At 38.6% G+C, this 20970-nt stretch overlaps 1 protein-coding gene across 7 annotated transcripts in view; it reads left to right on the top strand.

The window, feature by feature from the left end:
- The window catches only part of SP100 (SP100 nuclear antigen), a 137028-nt gene that overhangs the window by 64892 nt on the left and 51166 nt on the right, over positions 1–20970 (top strand). For all 7 annotated transcript variants that reach the window (XM_032753954.2, XM_058437573.1, XM_058437552.1 and 4 more), the window contains 2 exons: positions 818–871; positions 20895–20939. In XM_032753954.2, coding sequence (XP_032609845.1) covers positions 818–871; positions 20895–20939 — 99 coding nt within the window. The remainder of the gene's footprint in view (positions 1–817; positions 872–20894; positions 20940–20970) is intronic.

The following is a 20970-nucleotide window of genomic DNA, read 5'->3' as shown; positions in this document are numbered from 1 at the left end:
AATTTCAAGTCAGAAATCATAGGCCCCGTTTCCTGCTGCACTTGACTGTGAGCAGACTGTGACAAAGAACAGGTCTGGCGCTGCCAGAATCCTGTTCTCTACATTTGCTTAACCTGAGCCTTTTGGGAACTGCAGGGAGGCAAGAGATCATTATAAAGTCATATTTAACAGAATGGGCTCTCTTGGTGAGGTGGTAAAAAAAATACACTGGTAAACATAGTAGTATCTCACTATATTAGCATATCAATAGTAAAGTGTTGAATTTATAAAGCGAGTTCCACTTTGTTCTTGAAAAAAAAAAAAAGCATGTTCTTCCACTCACAGGTAATAGTGTCATTTTGTCACAACTTTGGAAAGGCCTAAAAAGACAAATAGTCCTGCTACCTGTCAGGAAAAAAAAATCAGATACCTACTCTTAAGCTAAAAATACATAGTTTTGAAAGATATCTTCTGGACTGTTATTGATTTATATAGTGATTTCTTATTAACTCTTGCAAGTAAGATATTAAATATTCATAAAAATTTTAAAGCTGGACAGGATAACTGTTGCTGTCCCTGTTTCATAAATGAGGAAATTGGTGCATAAAAGCAATGAAGAGCTGTTTCAAAGTCTCAGAGAACTAGAGGAAGACCTTAGAGAACTAGAGGAAGACCTTAGACATCAATTCAGTGTCTATTTCCTTTGGAAGGAAGACAGATAAATTATACTCAGAATATTGTTATAAACGCAAGCCTTCCATGCAGTGTGAATTGTCGTAAGATTTATAAATTTTACTTATAAATTACAGTTCTCTGACCACTACCTGTCACTTTCTAGATACCATGGATGCTGAAAACAATTCTACTTTGGAAAAACACAGTGGGAAAAGAAGTAAGAACAAATAAGAATTTACTTAATTTTTATGTTACAAATGAACTATTTTTTAATGCTAAGGTTTATTATCATTATTTTCTTTTTTCAACTTTTAGTATAGATTAAGGGGTGCATGTGCAGGTTTGTTACATGGGTAAATTGTGTGATGCTGAGGCTTGGTGTCCCAAAAATCCCATCGCCCAGGCAGAAAGCTTAGTACCCAATAGATGGTTCTTCAGCTCATGCCACCCTCTCCCCCTGCCCCATCTAGTGGTCCCCAGTGTCTCTTGTTCTCGTCTTCACATTTATGTGTATTCAATGTTTAGCTTCCACTGTAAGTAAGAACATGCAGTATTTGGTTTTCTGTTCTTGCATTAAGTTGCTTAGGATAATGGCCTCCAGCTCCATCCATGTTGCTGCGAAGGGCATGATTTCATTCTTTTTATGGCTGCATAGTATTTCATGGTGTATATGTGTGCCACATTTTCTTTATCCAATTCACTGTTGATGGGCAACTAGATTGGTTCCATGTCTTTGCTTTTGTGAATAGCACTATAAGGAACATATGAGTGCATGTATCTTTTTGATAGAACAAATTATTTTCCTTTGGGTATATAACTAAAGGGAGTGGGATTGCTGGGTAGGATGGCATTTCTGTCTTTAAGTCTTTGAGGAATTGCCACACTGTCTTCCACAATGGTTGAACTAATTTTACACTCCCACCAACAGTGTATAAGCATTCCTTTTCCTCCACAACCTCACCGGCATCTGTTATTTTCTTGACTTTTTAATAATAGCCACTCTGAGTAGTGTGAGATGGTATCTCACTGTGGTTTTGATTTGCATTTATCTGATGATTAGTAATGTTGGGCATTTTTTTCATGTTTGTTGACCACTTGTATGTCTTCCTTTGAGAAGTGTCTGTTCATGTCCTTTGCCCATTTTTTAATTGGATTTTTTTTGTTTTTTACTTGTTGATTTGTTTAAGTCCCTTGTAGATTCTGGATATCAGACTTTCGTTATATGCACAGTTTGCAAAAATTTTCTCCTATTCTGAAGGCTGTCTGTTTACTCTTTTGGTAATTTCTTTTGTTGTGCAGAAGCTATTTAGTTTAATTGGGTCCCACTTGTCAATTTTTGTCCTAGTTGCAATTGCTTCTGGAGACTTAGCCATAAATTATTTGCCAAAGCCTATGTCAGGAAGCATATTTCCTAGGTTTATTCTAGGATTTTTATAGTTTTAGGTCTTACATTTAAATCTTTAATTCATCTTGAGTTAATTTTTGTATAGGATGAGAAGTATGGGTCCAGTTTCATTTTTCTTCGTATGTCTAGCCAGTTATTCCAGCATCATTTATTGAATAGACAGTCCATTTCCCATTGCTTATTTTTGTTGATTTTGTTGAAGATCAGATGGTTGTAGGTGAGCAGGTTTGTTTCTGAGTTCTCTGTTCTGTTCCACTGGTCTATGTGTCTGTTTTTGTACCAGTACCATGCCATTTTGATTACTGTAGCCTTATAGTATAGTTAGAAGTTGGGCAATGTGATGTCTCTAGCTTTTTTCTTTTTGCTTACAATTGCTTTGGCTATTCAGGCTCTTTTATGGTTCCAACTGAGTTTTAGAATAGATTTTTCTAATTCTATGAAAAATGATGCTTTTATTTTGATAAGGATGGTGTTGAATCTATAAATTGATTTAAACAGTATAGTCATTCAAACTATATTGATTCTTCCAATCCATGAGCATGGAATAATTTTCTATTTATTTATGCTATCTCTGATTTCTTTCAGCAGTGTTTTGTAGTTCTTCTTGTAGATATCTTTCACCTCCTTGGCTGGATGAATTCCTAGGGATCTCATTTTCTTTGTGGCTGTTGTAAATGGGACTGTGTTCTTCATTTGATTCTCCGCTAGATCATTTTTAGTGTATAAAGATGCTACTGATTTTTATGCATCGATTTTGTATTCTGAAACTTTACTAAATTTGTTTGTCAGTTCCAGGAGCATTTTTTCTACACCTTTCATAAGATCAAACCTGAATGCCTTTTAAAGTAGCCATTTATTTTTTTCAAAATGCTCATGTTGCTTTATTCTGTCTTCATCTCGCTTTTTATTCTGATTTGAAAATAGATGTTCTTGTGAACATTGGTGTCTATCTTTCCAGAATTTTACTATGCATGTATTAACACGTTTTGGAATACAGTTTTATTTATTTAAATGAGTAATTCTGTACACACTTGTCCTTTCTTGCTTTTTAAAGTAATATACCTGGACAATAAAAACATTTTAAATTGAAATATAAAAAGTCTTGTTTCAGGGCTGCTTTAATGTGCATTGTTTTCATTTTTAGTGCCGTCAGGAATTTTTCATTTATTATTGGTCATTTCTTTTTCTTCTTCATAGAACTCTTTGTCAGAGAATGCTCTCAGTGTTTTTTTGTTTTGTTTTGTTTTTGTTTATTTTTATTTTATTTTATTTTATTTTATTTTATTTTATTTTTTTTGACAGAAAGTGTGGCAAATCAGGATCAGGTGAAAAGATCAAGAAACGTGTGAAAACTCCCTATTCTCTTAAGCGGTGACGCCCCATGTTTTTGTTTATTTTTGATGGAGTCTTGCACTGTTGCTCAGGCTGGAGTGCAGTGGTGTGATCTCGGCTCACTGCAAGCTCTGCCTCCCAGGTTCACGCCATTCTCCTGCCTCAGCCTCCCGAGTAGCTGGGACTACAGGTGCCTGCCACCACACCCGGCTAATTTTTTCTACTTTTAGTAGAGTCGGGGTTTCGCCGTGTTAGCCAGGATGGTCTCGATCTCCTGACCTCATGATCTGCCCGCCTCGGCCTCCCGAAGTGCTGGGATTACAGGCGTGAGCCACTGCGCCGGGCCCTCTCGGTGTTTTAAGTCGTGGTGTTTTTCTTATTATTCTGAATGAATACAGAACTCTTAAATATTATATATATTAAATCTTGGTCATATGCGTTGCTAGTATTTTGTCCATTTGTTGTTTTTCTTTTAGATTTGTTAAGGGAATCTTTTGTCCTAGAGAAGTTTTAAATTTTTATGTAGTCAAATTTGTTAGTCTTTTTCTGACTGGTTCTTGGGTTCCATATCATATTTACAACAGCTATTTCTTCCTCAATATTTTAAAAATATTGTTCTATATTTGATTCTAGAAGTTTGATATAACTGATCATTTTTAATGTTTACATATGTAATCTACATGGGGTTTGCCTTTCTATGTAAGTGAGGTGGGAATGTTAAAAATATTCTCCACAATATGGCATGGTGATTTGAATCACCACTTTGATTACACAGTGCCTTTACCTGTCTATATTCTATGTTCTTCTTCTGTAATTGAAGGGACTACAGAAAAGAAAGAAGAGCTCAGAGGCAGAACCATCCTGATGCCTCATTGGGGTGAATTTTAGAATGAGCTCAAGAAGATCTCTCCCACCTCCTTCCCAAGTCCATTGAAAGCTCTGATTAGAAATGCAATGAACTGGCTAGGCATCGTGGCTTACGCCTATAATCCCAGTTTCTCAGGAGGCTGAGGCAGGAGTATTGCTTGAACCCGGGAGGCAGAGGTTGCAGTGAGCCGAGACTGAGCCACTGCACCCCAGCCTGGGTGACAGAACAAGACCCTGTCTCAAAAAAAAAAAAAAAAAAAAAAAGAGCATTGAATTTGAAGGTTAATTTGGGAAGAACAGGAACTTTTACTCTTTTATTCATGTCTTATGTAATGTTCTTCCACTAAAATTTTTTTTGTACAATTCTGGCAGTTTAAAAAAGTTTTATACGTTGTATAAATTTATGTGTTGCTATGAATATTTTTTCTATTACATAATAACTGGAGTGAATTTAAATGAGACAAGACTCTCAAAATCCTTATTTAAAAGAAAATCTGTAGTCAATTTATTACCTACTTACATATGAGAGAATCAGAATGCCACTGAGTTAATATAAAATTTTACAAGCATTTATAAGTTTAGGGATCCAGATATCACTTAAAATATTATGGCCAGGCCCAAAAATTATCAAATAAAACAATCAGTCAGAATTACAGGTTTCTTTGGAAATTGATTTCATGAGAAGTGGCAATAATTTTCTATTTTGTGGGATTATTACAAGACCTCTTCAAATAGCTCTTCTAAGGACAAGCTTATGTTAACATAGAACAGAACAAATCAGTAATGGTTATGAAAAGACACACTTCCATATTTTGCAAGAGAGTAAGACTGATCTTTTGAAATTTCTCAATTTAACGCTTTGTCAAATCAGATTCTTTATGTTAGTGTTGTGGTGCAGAATGTTCTCTCTCCTTCCACAACTGTGGGTCGAGGGGCCTTTCCTTTCATCTCCTTCAGCAATTTCTTTTGTTAGTTATGAAGACTTACATTTTTAAAATCTGGTCTGTGGAATTCATTAGTTAGCCTTAAAGAAATATAAGCCTGTGGAGCTCAATGTTACCAGGAAAAATAGAGGTGCCTGAAATGAATTTCACCTAAAAACAGTGAAATAGGATGCATACAGATTTTTTTTTCTTTTGAGATGGAGTCCAGCTCTGTCAGCCAGGCCAGAGTGCAGTGGTGCGATCTCGGCTCACTGCAACCTCTGCCTCCCGGGTTCAAGCAATTCTCCTGTCTCAGCCTCCTGAGTAGCTAGGACTACATGTGCCCACTACCATGCCTGGCTAATTTTTGTATTTTTAGTAGAGATGAGGTTTCACCATATTGGTTAGGCTGGTTTTGAACTCCTGACCTCAGGTGATCCACCTGCCTTGGCTTCCCAAAGTGCTGGGATTACAGGCATGAGCCACCGTGCCCAGCCTAGGATGCATATAGATTTTTCAACTACAGCTCTCCCATTCTCCATTCTGAATGAGCTCCAGATTCCATATCATTTTATTTTCAGATTTCCTTTCTGTCTTATCTTCACCTAAATATATAACGTGAAGTTAGTTCAGTATTTAGGTGAAGATGCTGATGGTGTCTTTCTTTTAACACTACATCTTGTATAATATTTTATAGGCATTGCTACTGTTTATAGGCTAATTATTATTCCCAGCATCATTAAAATACTTTCTGCATTTTATTTTCTTTTATCTCAAAATACTGATGGCCTTTCTTTATACCACTTCCATTTGCCATACCTCATCCTATGGACCTCATCACGCTTCCCTTTTTATTGTTCTACTTATCTATTCCACATTCCCAACTCTCCCACAACTTTTCTTTCCTTGTAAATTAGACCACAGCTGTACTAAAGACTCAGTCTTTCTTCAGGATACCTGTTTTGGGTTAGGACGTACAAACGGGCTTCAAAACTGTCCGTCACTATTGGAGTAAAATAGGAAATCCAGTGAAATGGAAGAAACAGCCAGATTTAAAGGGATCCCCCAACCAATAGTGTGGAAGTCTTCAGCACAGACGCCAAGATTTGGAGAGATTTTTGGCCAAGCCCATGCTCACAGTGAAGATGGTGGAATGTTTTTGGTTGGAGATGAAGTCACCATAGCTCAGTCTATAGGACATGGCAAGACAATTCACAGTGACTCCCAGTTCTACATGATAAGGCAGTGTGCTCAGAGCCTGCCATAGTCTTTCTAGAGCATGATTTGGGCATCTTGACCAATGAAGGACAGGATTCATGGCTTACTCTCTGACTTTTTGTCAGGCCTCTCCTCAAATGCTGACTTATGAGAAGTTCTTCCTGGCTCTTCTACATAAAATAACACATCCTCCTCCCACACACACTTCTAGCCCCATTCACCACTCCCTGAAGTCCTTATTCTGGTTTACTTTTCCACAAAACACTCTGCCATGTTCTGTGTTTAGTTCTTCATTGCTGTCTCCCCACTAGACCGTAAGCTCTATGCCAGCAAGGACTTTGTTTTATTCACAACTGTATCCTCAGCATCTAGGATAGTGGGTTGATTCACAGTACATGCCCGATTAATAGTTATTGGATGAGCAATCTGCATGAATAAATTAATTCTACCAGCTTGTGAAAATTTAATCCAAATATATGCTTGTACAAAATATGTACTTAAAGCAAGCAAAGAAAAAAACATTAAAAATAAAAGGATAGGTAAAAAAATGTCGAGACCTATAAATTAGAAGATCGGGGATTTTTCATTGCTTGCTGTTTGTCATAAGTAATCATATGGTAATCAATATTGTCAGCTAATTCAGATTCTCTGTGGATGTCATTTATGGGGGCCAGGCTGCTTCTAGACTACATGTTCTCAGCAGGCAGCCGGGCTTCTCCCTAGGAGGACTGTACAGATTGGCCAAGGATGGATGTCCTGCTGGCTTCACAGATGAGGCAGGGGGTAAACAACAGGTGTGTAGAGCAATGGTGGAAGGGGAGGCAAATCTCCTGCCAGGAGCCTGAGGTCTGAGGCCTGAAAAGATCTGTTTCCAAAAATCTGGTTCCTCCAGTCAAAGAGATCGAGCTGGTGTGGCTTGTCTGAGAATGGCCTTCAGTGATCACCTGCTCATGGCCTTTCTGACTGGAAGTTGTTGGCTGCCCTTTGCCTCTTAACACCTGGCAAGTATTGGCATGACCATGATCAGGTGAGTGAACTGGGAGAAGGTGGTCTCCTTTGGGCCATGTGGATGGATGCGTTCTCTTCTCTTGTCTTCTGGAACACCCCAATCTCCTACTGGCTAATATAGCTCCTTCCTGGTAATTTGCTGGTGATGTGGGTGGTAGTGTGGATAGTGGTAGTATTGGTGGTGGTATTGGTGGTGGTGGTGGTGGTGGTCCCTTCGTGGCTTCCTGATGTCTACATACTGGAGTGCCCCTGAGTGCTTTCCTTGTCTCTATGCTCTCTCCCTAGGAATTGCATCCAGTCCTGTTCTTTAAATTTTATCAGTATGTGAATGACTACCAATTATATTTCTCTTCTTCTCTCTCTCCTCAACTGCGAAGTCATAAATTCAACTTCTTACTCCAAACTTCTACTTGAAGTCTAACAGGTGTCTTAAATCTGATGTGTCAAACACATTTCTTGATTCTCATTCCCAAACTTGTCATCCTCATCAGTAATCCTCATCTCAGTAAATGGCACTACATTTACTAAGTTTGAGCCAAAAATGTAGAAGGTGTGCTTGATTTCTCTCTATCCGAACCCCTCTCACTCTCTCCATCATCAGGTTCCAAGACTATATATCAGATTTGTCCATTCTTTATCTCCCCTGCCACTGCCCCGGCCCAAGACCTATTATCTTGCATGTGGAATACCACGGAGTCCTCCTAACTGGTCTCTCTGCTTTCATTCTTGCCCACTAGAACCTATTCTTCATTCAGCAGTTGGCCACCCAACTGCTATACCCTTTCAGTGGTTTTCAGTCAAACCTAGAAAAGTTTCCAGTTGAACCTAGAAAAAAAAAGTCTAAACTTCTTACCGTGCATGTGAAGCATTACACAGGCTGCCCCTGATCAGCTCTTAAATCTCATCCTTTATGATTCCCCCTCACTTGCTACTCTGGCCTTCCTTGAATAAACCAAGTAGTGTTCAGCCTCAGAACCCTTGCACTTCGTGTTGACTCTACATAAGATGCTTTTACCTGGTAGGAATGATTTCTTCTTATTCATGTTTCAGCTCAAGTGTCTCCTCCATGGAGAGGCCTTGCCTGATCTCCATTTATTAAAAACTCCCCCAGCCTCTTTGATATCACCTTTTGACCTGTCTTTTCACTTGATTGTAACTTTTTGATGTACAGAATATCTTATCCTTGTGTAATTGGTCTGTTTTATCATTATAATTGTGTTTTTTAATTTTGTTTAAGAAATCTTGGCCTAATCTCAGGTTGACAAGAAATTTTAATACTTTTCTTACTTTATTGAACATCTTGACCAATAAAATCAGATCCAGTGAATAAAGACTCTCGCTTCCATTCCTAAGATGGGCAGCCTGAGGATCATTCATTATGGTTCTTCAGAGAGTCCCCAGCAAGAGTGAGGCTCAGTTGACCACACTGGTGACCAGCCCAATTGGCTTCCCTTCTCACCCTTTCCTTCTTCCTGGTTCCTCACTTCTAATCCTTGTGATCACTTGAAAAATAAACCTATTGAAAACAAAACCCTATCTCAAGATTTGCTTTTGGGAATATTAGGTGGAGACATTCTTATTTTTTTTCTCATTTGGATATTTAATTCTTTTGGAATTGATTTTTTTTTTAGTGTGGCATAATGTAAGGGTCTAATTTTTCCAACCTGGATAACCAATTGTCCTAGCTACTCCACTGATGTGTAATGTCACACATAGCATGCATCAAGCTGCCATTTACAAATATACATATATATAGGGTTTGTTTCTCGGCTTTCTAGTCTGATCCATTGCCCTATCTATTCTGCATCAATATATATCACACTCTAGTAAATACTATAATTTTATAACATATTAATATCAGGTAGGGTAAATTCTCTCAACTTTTTTCTCTTTCAAAATTGTCTTGGCTATTACAGCCATTTTATCATTCTTATAACTTTTAAAATCATTTTGTTAACCCTTGAAAACTCTGTTGAATTTTTATTAAAATTGCATAGAATAAATGTGGAGAGAACTGACGTCTCTAAAATATTGACCGTTTCTATTCACGAACATAGAGATATATCACTATTTTTCTTTCCTTTTTAGACCCTTTATTCATTTATTCAGCACATCCTTATTTCCAGTGCTGCTCAACAGGGATAAAGAAGTGAGAAAAATCTCATCGAGCTTACATTCTACTTAGGGTATACAGAAAGTACACAAATAAGTACATAATATTTCAGATAGTGACAATGTCATAAAGAAAAATAAAGAATAATGGAGGTGTACAGTGACAGAAATGTGCCATTTTATGTAGGGTGTCCAAGGAGAGCCTTGCTAACAAGCTGCCTGTAACTCAAAATCTAAATGCAGTGAGGGACTAAGCCATGGAGCTGAGGCAGAGAAAACCTCAGTTGCAAAGACCTGAGAGAGGACTATAATGGTCCTTTAGGGAATGGCAAGGAGGTCACTGGCTGGAGAGGTAGAGAGGGGTTGAGCGGGAAGTGGTTTCTCAGAGGTATATAGAACTTATAGGCCATGACAAAGGCTTTGGATTCTTAAGTAAGAGAAGACATCAGAGAGTTTTGAGCTGGGGACTATAATCTGAATTATGTTTTGAGGACATGCTCTGGATTCTACATGAATAATAGACTTTAGGAGGGCAAGGATGGGGCAGGAGTAAGGAGGCTATTGCAGTGGACTTGGAAGGGTGACAGTGAATTGGACTAAGTTGGTAGCAGTGGAAGCATTCAAAAGTGGGTAGATTCTGAAAATACAGATATGTGTGTGTATGTATTCATATACACATATACAGTCAATTCTCATTATTCCTGATAGTTATATTCTATAAAGTCACCATGAACATAGACTTAGCAAATATTGGAACATTGCTTCTAGTAGAAATACAGAATAAGGTTTTTGGAAGCCTCCGGTCATATTTTGCTCAACTGATCAATATATAACCTTGTTTTATATGTGTTTCTGTATGAAGACACCTTATGTAATATCACATTGATTCATTACTATTGAACTCATATCCAACAACACTATAGCTCATGCCTGAACAAAGCTTATCTAACACATGTACTTTCTCTCCCACGTCACAGCCTTCTTGTACTTAGGAACACTAGACAACTCTTCAGCATTACACTTGGGTGCCACTTTATATAGTGAAATTACCAACAAGAAGCACAAAAACACACACAGAAAAGTGGCACTAAATAGACCACAAATGGACTCTTGTTTACAGTGTGAAAGCTGAAGCAAGAAGGCAAAGCATCACCTTGTTTGACCTCAGCTAAGAGCATGCATAGGTGACTCAAATAATTTGCCACACTGCATGTCTACAAATGACCAGGGAAGTGCCATGAGTATTGATTGGAGGGTTCACATAAATTTGAACTAATAGACGAATTTGCAGATATGGAATCTGTGAATAATGAAGATTGTGTGTCAATTTGCTTTACTCAACTTTTTAAAAATCTGTTGGTACTTTTAGTGGGATTGTGTTAAATTTATAAATAAACATAGCGAGAACTCCCATCTTTATGATGCTAGACTGCCTCTCCAAGAACACGCCATGATGACCCATTTGTTCAAGGGTCCTCTGTGCCCTCAGTGGAGCTTTTACATTTATTTCCTGCATGTGGGTGGGTGATGCAGACTTTCCTTACACTTAGTCTGAGTTTTGGTGGCAGTGTGCTTTCGTTGTTATTATAAATGAGGTCTTCCCTTGCATTATATCTCTTAACTGGTTTTTACTCCCATATAGGAAAGCTACTCATTTCTATATCTTAATTTTGAAACTTACTACATTTTCCTATTATGATAGTATATTTTTAATTGCTTCCCTTGGGTTTTCCAGCTATATAATCATATAATCTGCTTTACTTTTTTGTACTTGTTCTAACTTTTCTGAGGCAGATGTTTAATTTAACTGGTATCTTTTTTTCCCACTGGTTCATTATTTAAGGCTATTTATTGGTTTGGTTTGGTTGTTTTTGGAGATAGGGATCCTGGTCTGTCACTCAGGCTGGAGTGCAGTGGTGTAATCATAGGTCACTACAGCCTTGAGCTCCTCAGCTTAAGTGATCTTCGTGCTTCAGCCTCCCAGGCAGCTGGGATACAGGCACGTGGCACCAGGTCCCACTATTTTATTTTATTTTATTTTATTTTTTTATTTTATTTTAGAGATGGGGCATCACTATGTTGCCTAGGCTGGTCTTGAACTCCTGGTCTCAAATGATACACCCATCTTAGCCTCCCAAGTAGCTGGGATGACAGGCATGAGCTACCACACCCAGCTAAGACTTTTCCCCTCCCTTTGGGCACTGTATTAACAGTCTTCCATAGCTTCTCATAGGCAATGTTTTTTATTATTGTCATTTGCTAAATATCCTGCAATTTGGATTTGTATTTCCTCTTTGACTCAGTTATTTAAGAAAGGGTGGGGAAAATGTGTATACTCTATTTTCTGGCTATGGAGTTCAATATGTATCAATCATATTGATCCTGTTAAACAAATCATTTGGGTCTTCCATCCTTTTCTGTTTTCTACACTGATCTCTCATGGGCTAAAAGAAGCGAAAATAAAGTCTTCTATTAATAGTGTGTTTCTGCCCATTTCTTATTGCATCTCCTGTAATTTCTACTTTCTTAAAACTTTTTGGCCTGAATTACATGGTCCCCGATTTCTTTTATTGATGTATACTGAATATATCTTTGCCTATATATTTATTTTCAATGTTTTATATGTTTTGAAATGAGTCTTTTATACATGATAAAATGTTGGGTTTTACTTTGTAATTCAATCTCTCAAAATTTCTTTTTTAAATAAGTGATTTAAGCCCATTTACTTTTATTGATAGAACCAAGATGTTTGATCTTGTTTTAGTCACATTGGTTTATATTATATACTCTAGGGATTTGGATTTTTTAAAAGTCAACACTCTGCTTTCTGTCTTCTATGCATTTTATGTGCATGTGTGTACTTCTGATACTAAGGAAGATCTGCATTTTTCTTCTAGTGGTTACAACTAGCTAGTGGCTACCTAGCTGAGACTATCTGTATTAATCCATTCTCACACTGTTATGAAGAACTACCTGAGACTGGGTAATTTATTTTAAAAGAAGAGGTTAATTGACTCACAGTTCCACATGGCTGGGAGGCCTTAGGAAACTTAGAAGTACAGCAGAAGGGGAAGGGGAAGCAAGAACATCTTACCATGGTAACCCAGGAGAGAGAGTGAGCTAAGGGGAAGTGCCACATTTTTTTTTTTAAGTTCTGGGATACATGTGCAGAATGTGCAGGTTTGTTACATAGGTATACATGTGTCATGGTGGTTTGCTGTACTTATTGACCCGTCCTCTAGGTTCACTCCCCTCACCTTCCACCCCACAACAGGCCCTAGTGTGTTCCCCTCCCTGTGTCCAAGTGTTCTCATTGTTCAACTCCCACTTATGAGTGAGAACACACAGTGTTTGGTTTTCTGTTCCTGGGTCAGTTTGCTGAGGGTGATTGCTTCCAGCTTCATCCATGTCCCTGCAAAGCACATGATCTCATTCCTTTTTATGGCTGCCTCGTAGTCCATTGTGTAGATGTACCACACTTTCTTTATCCAGTCTATCATTGTTGGGCATCTGGTTTGGATCCATGACGATGCTATTGCAAATAGTGCTGCAATAAACATACGTGTGCATGTGTCTTTACAGTAGAATGATTTATATTCCTTTGGGTATATACCCGGTAATGGGATTGCTAGGTCAAATGGTATTTCTGGTTCCAGATCCTTGAGGAATCGCCATACTGTCTTCCACAATGGTTGAACTAATTTACATTCCCACCAACAGTGTAAAAGCGTTCCAATTTATTCACAGCCTCACCAGCATCTGTTGTTTTTTGACTTTTTAATAATTGCCATTCTGACTGGTATGAGATGGTAACTCATTGTGGTTTTGATTTGCATTTCTCTAATGTTCAGTGATGGTGAGCTTATTTTCATGTTCATCGGCCACGTAAATGTCTTCTTTTGAGAAGTGTCTGTTCATATCCTTTGTCCACTTTTTGATGGTGGTGTTGGTTTTTTTCTTGTAAATTTGTTTAAGTTCCTTATAAATTCTGGATATTAGACCTTTGTCAGATGGATAGATTGCAAAAATTTTCTCACATTCTGTAGGTTGCCTGTTCATTCTGATGATAGTTTCTTTTGCTGTGCAGAAGCTCTTTAGTTTAATTAGATCCCATTTGTCAATTGTTGCTTTTGTTGCAATTGCTTTTGGCATTTTTGTCATGAAGTCTTTGCCCATGCCTGTGTCCTCAATGTTTTGCCTATGTTTTCTTCCAGGGTTTTTATGGCTTTAGGTTATACATTTTAAGTCTTTAATCCATCCTGAGTTAATTTTTGTGTAAGGCATAAGCAAGGGGTCCAGTTTCAGTTTTCTGCATATGGCTAGCCAGTTTTCCCAACACCATTTATCAAATAGGAGATCCCTTCCCTATTACTTGTCTTTGTCAGGTTTGTCAAAGATCAGATGGTTGTAGATGTGCAGTGTTATTTCTGAGGTCTCTGTTCTGTTCCATTGGTCTATATGTCTGTTTTGGTACCAGTACCATGGTGTTTTGGTTACTGAAGCCTTGTAGTATAATTTGACGTCAAGTAGGCTGATGCCTCCAGCTATGTTCTTTTTGCTTAGGATTGTCTTGGCTGTATGGGGTCTTCTTTGATGCCAAATGAAATTTAAAGTAGTTTTTTCTAATTCTGTGAAGAATGTCAATGGCAGTTTGATGGGAATGGCATTGAATCTATAAATTACTTTGGGCAGTGTGGCTATTTTCATGATATTGATTCTTCCTATCCATAAGGTTGGAATGTTTTTCATTTATTCATGTCCTCTTTTATTTCCTTGAGCAGTGGTTTGTAGTTCTCCTTGAAGAGGTCCTTCACATCCCTTGTTAGCTGTATTCCTAGGTATTGTATTATCTTTGTAGTGATTGTGAATGGGAGTTCATTCATGATTTGGCTCTCTGCTTGCCTACTGATGGTGTAGAGGAATGCTTGTGATTTTTGCACATTGATTTTGTATCCTGAGATTTTTCTAACATTCCTTATCAATTTAAGGAGTTTTGGGGCTCAGATGATGGGGTTTTCTAAATATAAAATCATGTCATCTGCAAGTACAGACAATCTGACTTCCCCTCTCCCTATTTGAATACTCTTTATTTCTTTCTCTTGCCTGATTGCCCTGGCCAGAACTTCCAATACTATGTTGAACAGGAGTGGTGAGAGAGGGCATCCTTATCTTGGGCCAGTTTTCAAAGGGAATGCTTCCAGCTTTTGCCCATTCAGTATGATATTGGCTGTGGGTTTGTCATAAATAGCTCTTCTTATTTGGAGGTATGTCTCATCAATACCTAGTTTATTGAGAGTTTTTTTGTTTGTTTGGATTTTTGTTGTTGTTGTTTTTTGAGACAGAGTCTTACTCTGTTGCCCAGGCTGGAGTGCAGTGGCGTGATCTTGGCTCACTGAAAGCTCCGCCTCCCAGGCTCATGCCATTCTCCCGCCTCAGCCTCCCAAGTAGCTGGGACTACAGGTGCCCGCCACCACGCCTAGCTAATTTTTTGTATTTTTAATAGAGACAGGGTTTCACCATGTTAGCCAGGATGGTCTCAATCTCCTGACCTCATGATCCACCCACCTTGGCCTCCCAAAGTGCTGGGATTACAGGCGTGAGCCACCATCCCCAGCCGAGAGTTTTTAACATGAAGGGATGTTGAATTTTTTTAAAGTCCTTTTCTGCATCTATTGAGATAATCATGTGGTTTTTGTCTTTGGTTCTGTTTATGTGATGGATTACATTTATTGATCTACATATGTTGAACCAGCCTTGCATCCCAGGGATGAAGCCTACTTGATCATGATGGATATGTTTTTTAATGTGCTGCTGGATTCAGTTTGCCAGTATTTTATTGAGAATTCTTGCATCAATGTTCATCAGGGATATTGGCCTGAAGTTTCCTTTTTTTATTGTGTCTCTCCCAGGTTTTGGTATCAGGATGATGCTGGCTTCATAAAATGAGTTAGGGAGGACTCACTCCTTTTCAGTTGTTCAGAATAGTTTCAGAAGGAAAGGTACCAGCTACTCTTTGTACCTCTGGTAGAATTCAGCTGTGAATCAGTCTGGTCCTGGGCTTTATTTTGTTGGTGGGCTGTTAATTACTGCCTCAATTTCAGAACTTGTTATTGGTTTATTCAGGGATTTGACTTCTTCCTGGTTTAGTCTTGGGAGGGTGTATGTTTCCAGGAATTTATCCATTTCTTCTTGATTTTCTAGTTTATTTGTATAGAGGTGTTTATAGTATTCTCTGATGGTAGTTTGTATTTCTGTGGGGTCAGTGGTGATATCCCTTTTATCATTTTTTTATTGTGTCTATTTGATTCTTCTCTCTTTTATTCTTTATTAGTCTATCTAGCAGTCTATCTATTTTGTTAATTTTTTCAAATAACCAGCTCCTGGTTTTTTGGAGAATTTTTCATGTCTCTATCTCCTTCAATTCTGCTCTGATCTTAGTTATTTCTTGTCTTCTGCTAGCTTTTGGATTAGTTTGCTCTTGTCTCTCTGGCTCTTTTAATTGTGATATTAGGGTATAGGTTTTAGATCTTTCTAGCTTTCTGATGTGGGCATTTAGTGCTATAAATTTCCCTCTTAATACTGCTTTAGCTATGTCCCAGAGATTTTGGTACGTTGTCTTTTTGTTCTCATTGGTTTCAAAGAACTTCTTGATTTCTGCCTTAATTTCATTATTTACCCAGGATTCATTCAGGAGCAGGTTGTTCAATTTCCATGTAATTGTGTGGTTTTGAGTGAGTTTCTTAATCCTGAGTTCTAATTTGATTGTGCTGTGGTCTGAGAGACTATTTGCTATGATTTCAGTTCTTTGCATTTGCTGAGGGGTATTTTACTTCCAATTATGTGGTCGATTTTAGAATAAGTACCATGTGACACTGAAAAGAACATATATTCTGTTGATTTGGGGTGGAGAGTTCTGTAGATGTCTATTAGGTCCACTTGATCCACAGCTGATTTCAAGTCCTGAATATCCTTGTTAATTTTCTGTCTCATTGATCTGTCTAATATTGACAGTGGGGTGTTAAAGTCTCCCACTATTATTATGTGGGAGTCTAAGGACTTGTTCTATGAATCTGGGTGCTCCTGTATTGGGTGCATATATATTTAGAATAGTTAGCTCTTCTTGTTGAATTTTTCCCTTTACCATTATGTAATGCCCTTCTCTGTCTTTTTTGATCTTTGTTGGTTTAAAGTCTGTTTTGTCAGAGACTAGGATTGCAACCTCTGCTTTTTTTTTTTGCTTTCCATTTGCTTGGTAAATTTTCCTCCATTCCCTTATTTTGAGCCTATGCATGTCTTTGCAGGTGAGATGGGTCTCCTGAATACAGCACACCAGTGGGTCTTGACTCTTTATCCAGTTTGCCAGTCTGTGTCTTTTAATTGGGGCATTTAGCCCATTTACATTTAAGGTTAGTATTGTTGTGCATGAATTTGATCTTGTCATCAAGATGCTATCTGGTTATTTTACACACTAGTTGATGCAGTTTTTTCATAGTGTCACTGGTCTTTATATTTTAGTGTGTTTTTGCAGTGGCTGGTACTGGCTTTTTCTTTATTTATTTAGTGCTTCTTTCAGGAGCTCTTGCAAGGCAGGCCTAGTAGTAACAAAATCCCTCAGCATTTGCTTGTCTGAAAAGGATTTTATTTCTCCTTCACTTATGGAGCTTAGTTTGGCTGGATATGAAATTCTATATTGAAATTTTTTTCTTTAAGAATGTTGAATATTGGCACCTAATCTCTTCTGGCTTGTAGAGTTTCTGTTGAGAGGTCTGCTGTTAGTCTGATGGGCTTCCCTTTGTAGGTGACCGGGCCTTTCTCTCTGGTCTTTCCTTCATTTGGACCTTGGAGAATCTGATGATTATGTGTCTTGGGACTGATCTTCTCGTGGAGTATCTAGGTGGTGTTCTCTGTATTTCTTGAATTTGCATGTTGGCCTGCCTTGCTAGGTTGGGGAAGTTCTCCTGGATAATATCCTGAAGTATGTTTTCCATCTTGTTTCCATTCTTCTCATCTCTTTCAGGTACTCCAATCAATCATAGGTTTGGTCTTTTTACAAAGTCCCATATTTCTTGGAGGCTTTATTCAATGAAGCACATTGACTGTCCCTTGGTGTAGGAGGTGCACTTTGCAGGGGGGAAACCCAATTGTCTGGGCTGCGCGGATTCCTCAGAACTACCAGGAGGAAAGGCTAAGTCTGCTGGTTCATGGAGACTGCGACCTTTCCGCTATGGGCTCAGGCCCAAGGAGATCTGGGTTCTGTCCCTGAGCCTCTGGCTGGAGTTATTGGAGTTCCTGCAGGGAAGCCCCACCCAGTGAGGGAGGATGAGTCAGTGTCAGGCCTGAAGAGGCACTCTGGCTGCAGTAGGCCACAGCCAGTGTGTTGGGCTGTGAGGAACACATCTTGGGACCAAGCCATCCAGCCTCCCTGGCTCCAGCAGAGGAGAAGCATGGCCTGGAGCTACCGAGATGGATGCCACCCTTCCCCTGCCCAGGGAACTTAGCGTGTTAGGCAGTTGTGAGTCCCAGTGCTGGCTGCTGAAGTGCCACATTTGTAAACCACCAGATCTTGTGAGAACTCACTATCATGAGATCAGCAAGGGGAAAATCTGCCCCCGTGATCCAATCACCTTCTACCAGGCCCCTCCCCCAACACACAGGGATTACAATTCAACATGAGATTTGGGTGGGGACACAGAGCCAAACCATATCAAGATACTTTCAGCCTTCCTTACAGTTCGCTCTGACCATGTCATTAGGTTCTAACCAATGGCATATAAAAAGAAGATATGTGAGCCACCTCTGAGTCTTTCCCTTGAAATAAATGAATGGGTAAGCAGCCCACACTCATTTCCTATTTTTTCAGAGGTTAGGAGTGTATACTTCCAATTTAAAGAAGGTTTGCATTTTTGTTCTAGTGATTACTTTTAGGATTACATTTATATGATTCCTTTGGTGCTCTATTTTAGACAGTATCCTTTAGCTTCCTACCCAGAAGATTCCTACCCAAAAATCAGCCTGTGTGCCATTCCACTGTCCAGTCTTTTTCCTCTCCCACCCAATTTTAGGCCATGACATTACCATGTTTACCTTTCAGCCATTAACCTTGCTTTACATCCACTCTTGGATTTGTCAACACAATACCTTTGGATTCCTACCTATAAAATAAACAAAGAACTTGCCCTACAGCCTATTTTTGCTCTCCCCTCTCTGTTTTTTTTTGTTTGTTTGTTTTGTTTTGTTTTGGTTAGAGACAGGGTCTCACTCTGTCACCCAGGCTAGAGGGCAGTGGTGCAATATTAGCTGCAACCTCTAACTCCTGGGCTCCAGTGATCCTCTTACCTCAGCCTCAAGAGTAGTTAGGACTACAGGTGTGCACCAATATAGCTTGCTAATTTTTCAAGTTTTCTGTAGAGATGAGGTCTTGCTGGGTTGCCCAAGCTGGTCTCAAACTCCTGACTTCAAGTGATCTTTCCACCTATGCTTCCCAAAGTACTGGGATTACAGGCATGAGCCCCTGCATCTAAACCTTCTCCTCATATTTTTTGTTATTATACTATTTCTATATTGTCAGAGCATATGCATTTCATATTCTCGTCTGTCACCCTACTGCCCACTTTTGTTTTGGTCCTTTTGCCAGAATTTTTCAGTTCCGCCTTAGTTTGCTGAAGTATATCTTCTAGTAATTTTATCAATAAGGACTCAGAAACTACATTCCAAGAATTTTTCTGTTCAAAATTATGTGTTTGTGTTTTATACCTGAAAAATACTTTGCTCATTCTTTGTTTCTAGAAATATCTTATAGGTTTTTCTCCACTCTCCTGTGGCATTAAATGTAGCCGTGGAAAATTCTGTGGCCAATAAGTCTCCCTTGAAAATAACTTTTTGCCTACACTGCCCATTCAATTATTTATTTATCTTTAAAGTCCAATAAATTTGTTGGAAATATATCTCAGTGTTGGCTGTTTTGGGTCAATTTCTCTGTGACAGGGTGAAGAGATAGGTACTTTTGATGTATACATTTCAATTTATATTATAATTCCACAAACTTTTTTCATCAAGTATTTTTTCTATTATTTTATTTTCTTCTTTGGGAACTCCAATAATTTGTTCACTTACATTGATTATTTTCTCTCTAATTTTTATTTTATGTTATTTTATTTTTGAAACAGTGTCTCACTCTGTCACCCAGGCTGGAGTGCAGTGGAGCCATCTCAGCTCACTGCAACCTCCACCTCCCAGGTTCAAGTGATTCTCCTGCCTCAACCTCCCAAGTAGCTGGGACTACAGGCATGTGCCACCATGCCGACTAATTTTTTTATTTTTAGGAGAGATGGGGTTTTGCCGTGTTGGCCAGGCTGGTCTCAAACTCCTGAGCTCAGGTGAGCCACCTGCCTCGGCCTCCCAAAGTGCTAAGATTACAGGGGTGAGCCACTGCGCCCAGCTTATTTTCTAATTTGTTTAATTGTTCTTAAAGTTTCCTGTTTCCTTTACCTATTTCTGTAATCTATGTTCTTCACTTTAATTTCTGAAATGCCTAATCTCCTTTATTTGACTTCCAAATTTGTCTTCATTTCTCTGATTTTTTTTCTACTTATTTCTTAAATTCTGGCTGTTATAAACACAATTACAGCTTTAGCTATTCAAAGCATGCCTCTGAATTCCACGAAGTGTACTTCACTGGTAATTTCTTTCTTTTTTTATTTCTTTTTTTTTCTTTTTTTTTTTTTTTTTTTTTTTGAGACGGAGTCTTTCTCTGTTGCCAAGACTGAAGTGCAGTGGCACAATCACAGCTCACTGCAATCTCCTCCTTCCAGGTTCAAGCAATTGTCCTGCCTCGGCCTCCCAAGTAGCTGGGACTACAGGTACATGGCACCACTCCAGGCTAATTTTTGTATTTTTAGTAGAGATAGGATTTTGCCATGTTGATCAGGCTGGTCTCAAACTCCTGGCCTACAAGTGATTCACCCACCTTGGCCTCCCAAAGTGCTGGGATTCCAGGCACGAGCCACTGTGCCCGGCCACCACTGGTGATTTCTTAGACCTACTATTGCTTGACCCTCTTGGTACTCTTCTGCTGCTGCCGTCACCTTCTGCTTGATTTCAGCTACTTTAAAAACTTTCTTTATTGTGAATGATAAGACCATATATGGATATGTACAAGCATAGTGTAAATGATTAGCACTGTGTAAAAACAGGTTGCTTTGTGGTTATTGGTTTCTGCGTGACAACAACCAAGATGGCATGTTGGTAGCCGAGGACTTAGCCCCACAAAAGTAGAAGGAAAACAAAATTAAATACTTGGAAACTATTGACATATAAAGTGTGTAAATCTTTGTTTATAATTTTAAAGGATTATTTTCTTTCTTTTCTGTTTGCAGGAAAAAAGAGAAGACACAGATCTAAAGTAAATGGTCTCCAAAGAGGTAAGAAGAAATGTGGGGATTTACTCCTTTG

Source organism: Hylobates moloch, unplaced genomic scaffold (assembly GCF_009828535.3).
Source record: "Hylobates moloch isolate HMO894 unplaced genomic scaffold, HMol_V3 SCAFFOLD_1, whole genome shotgun sequence".
Classification (NCBI taxonomy): Eukaryota; Metazoa; Chordata; class Mammalia; order Primates; family Hylobatidae; genus Hylobates; species Hylobates moloch.
This window is presented reverse-complemented; position numbering and strand designations above follow the sequence as displayed.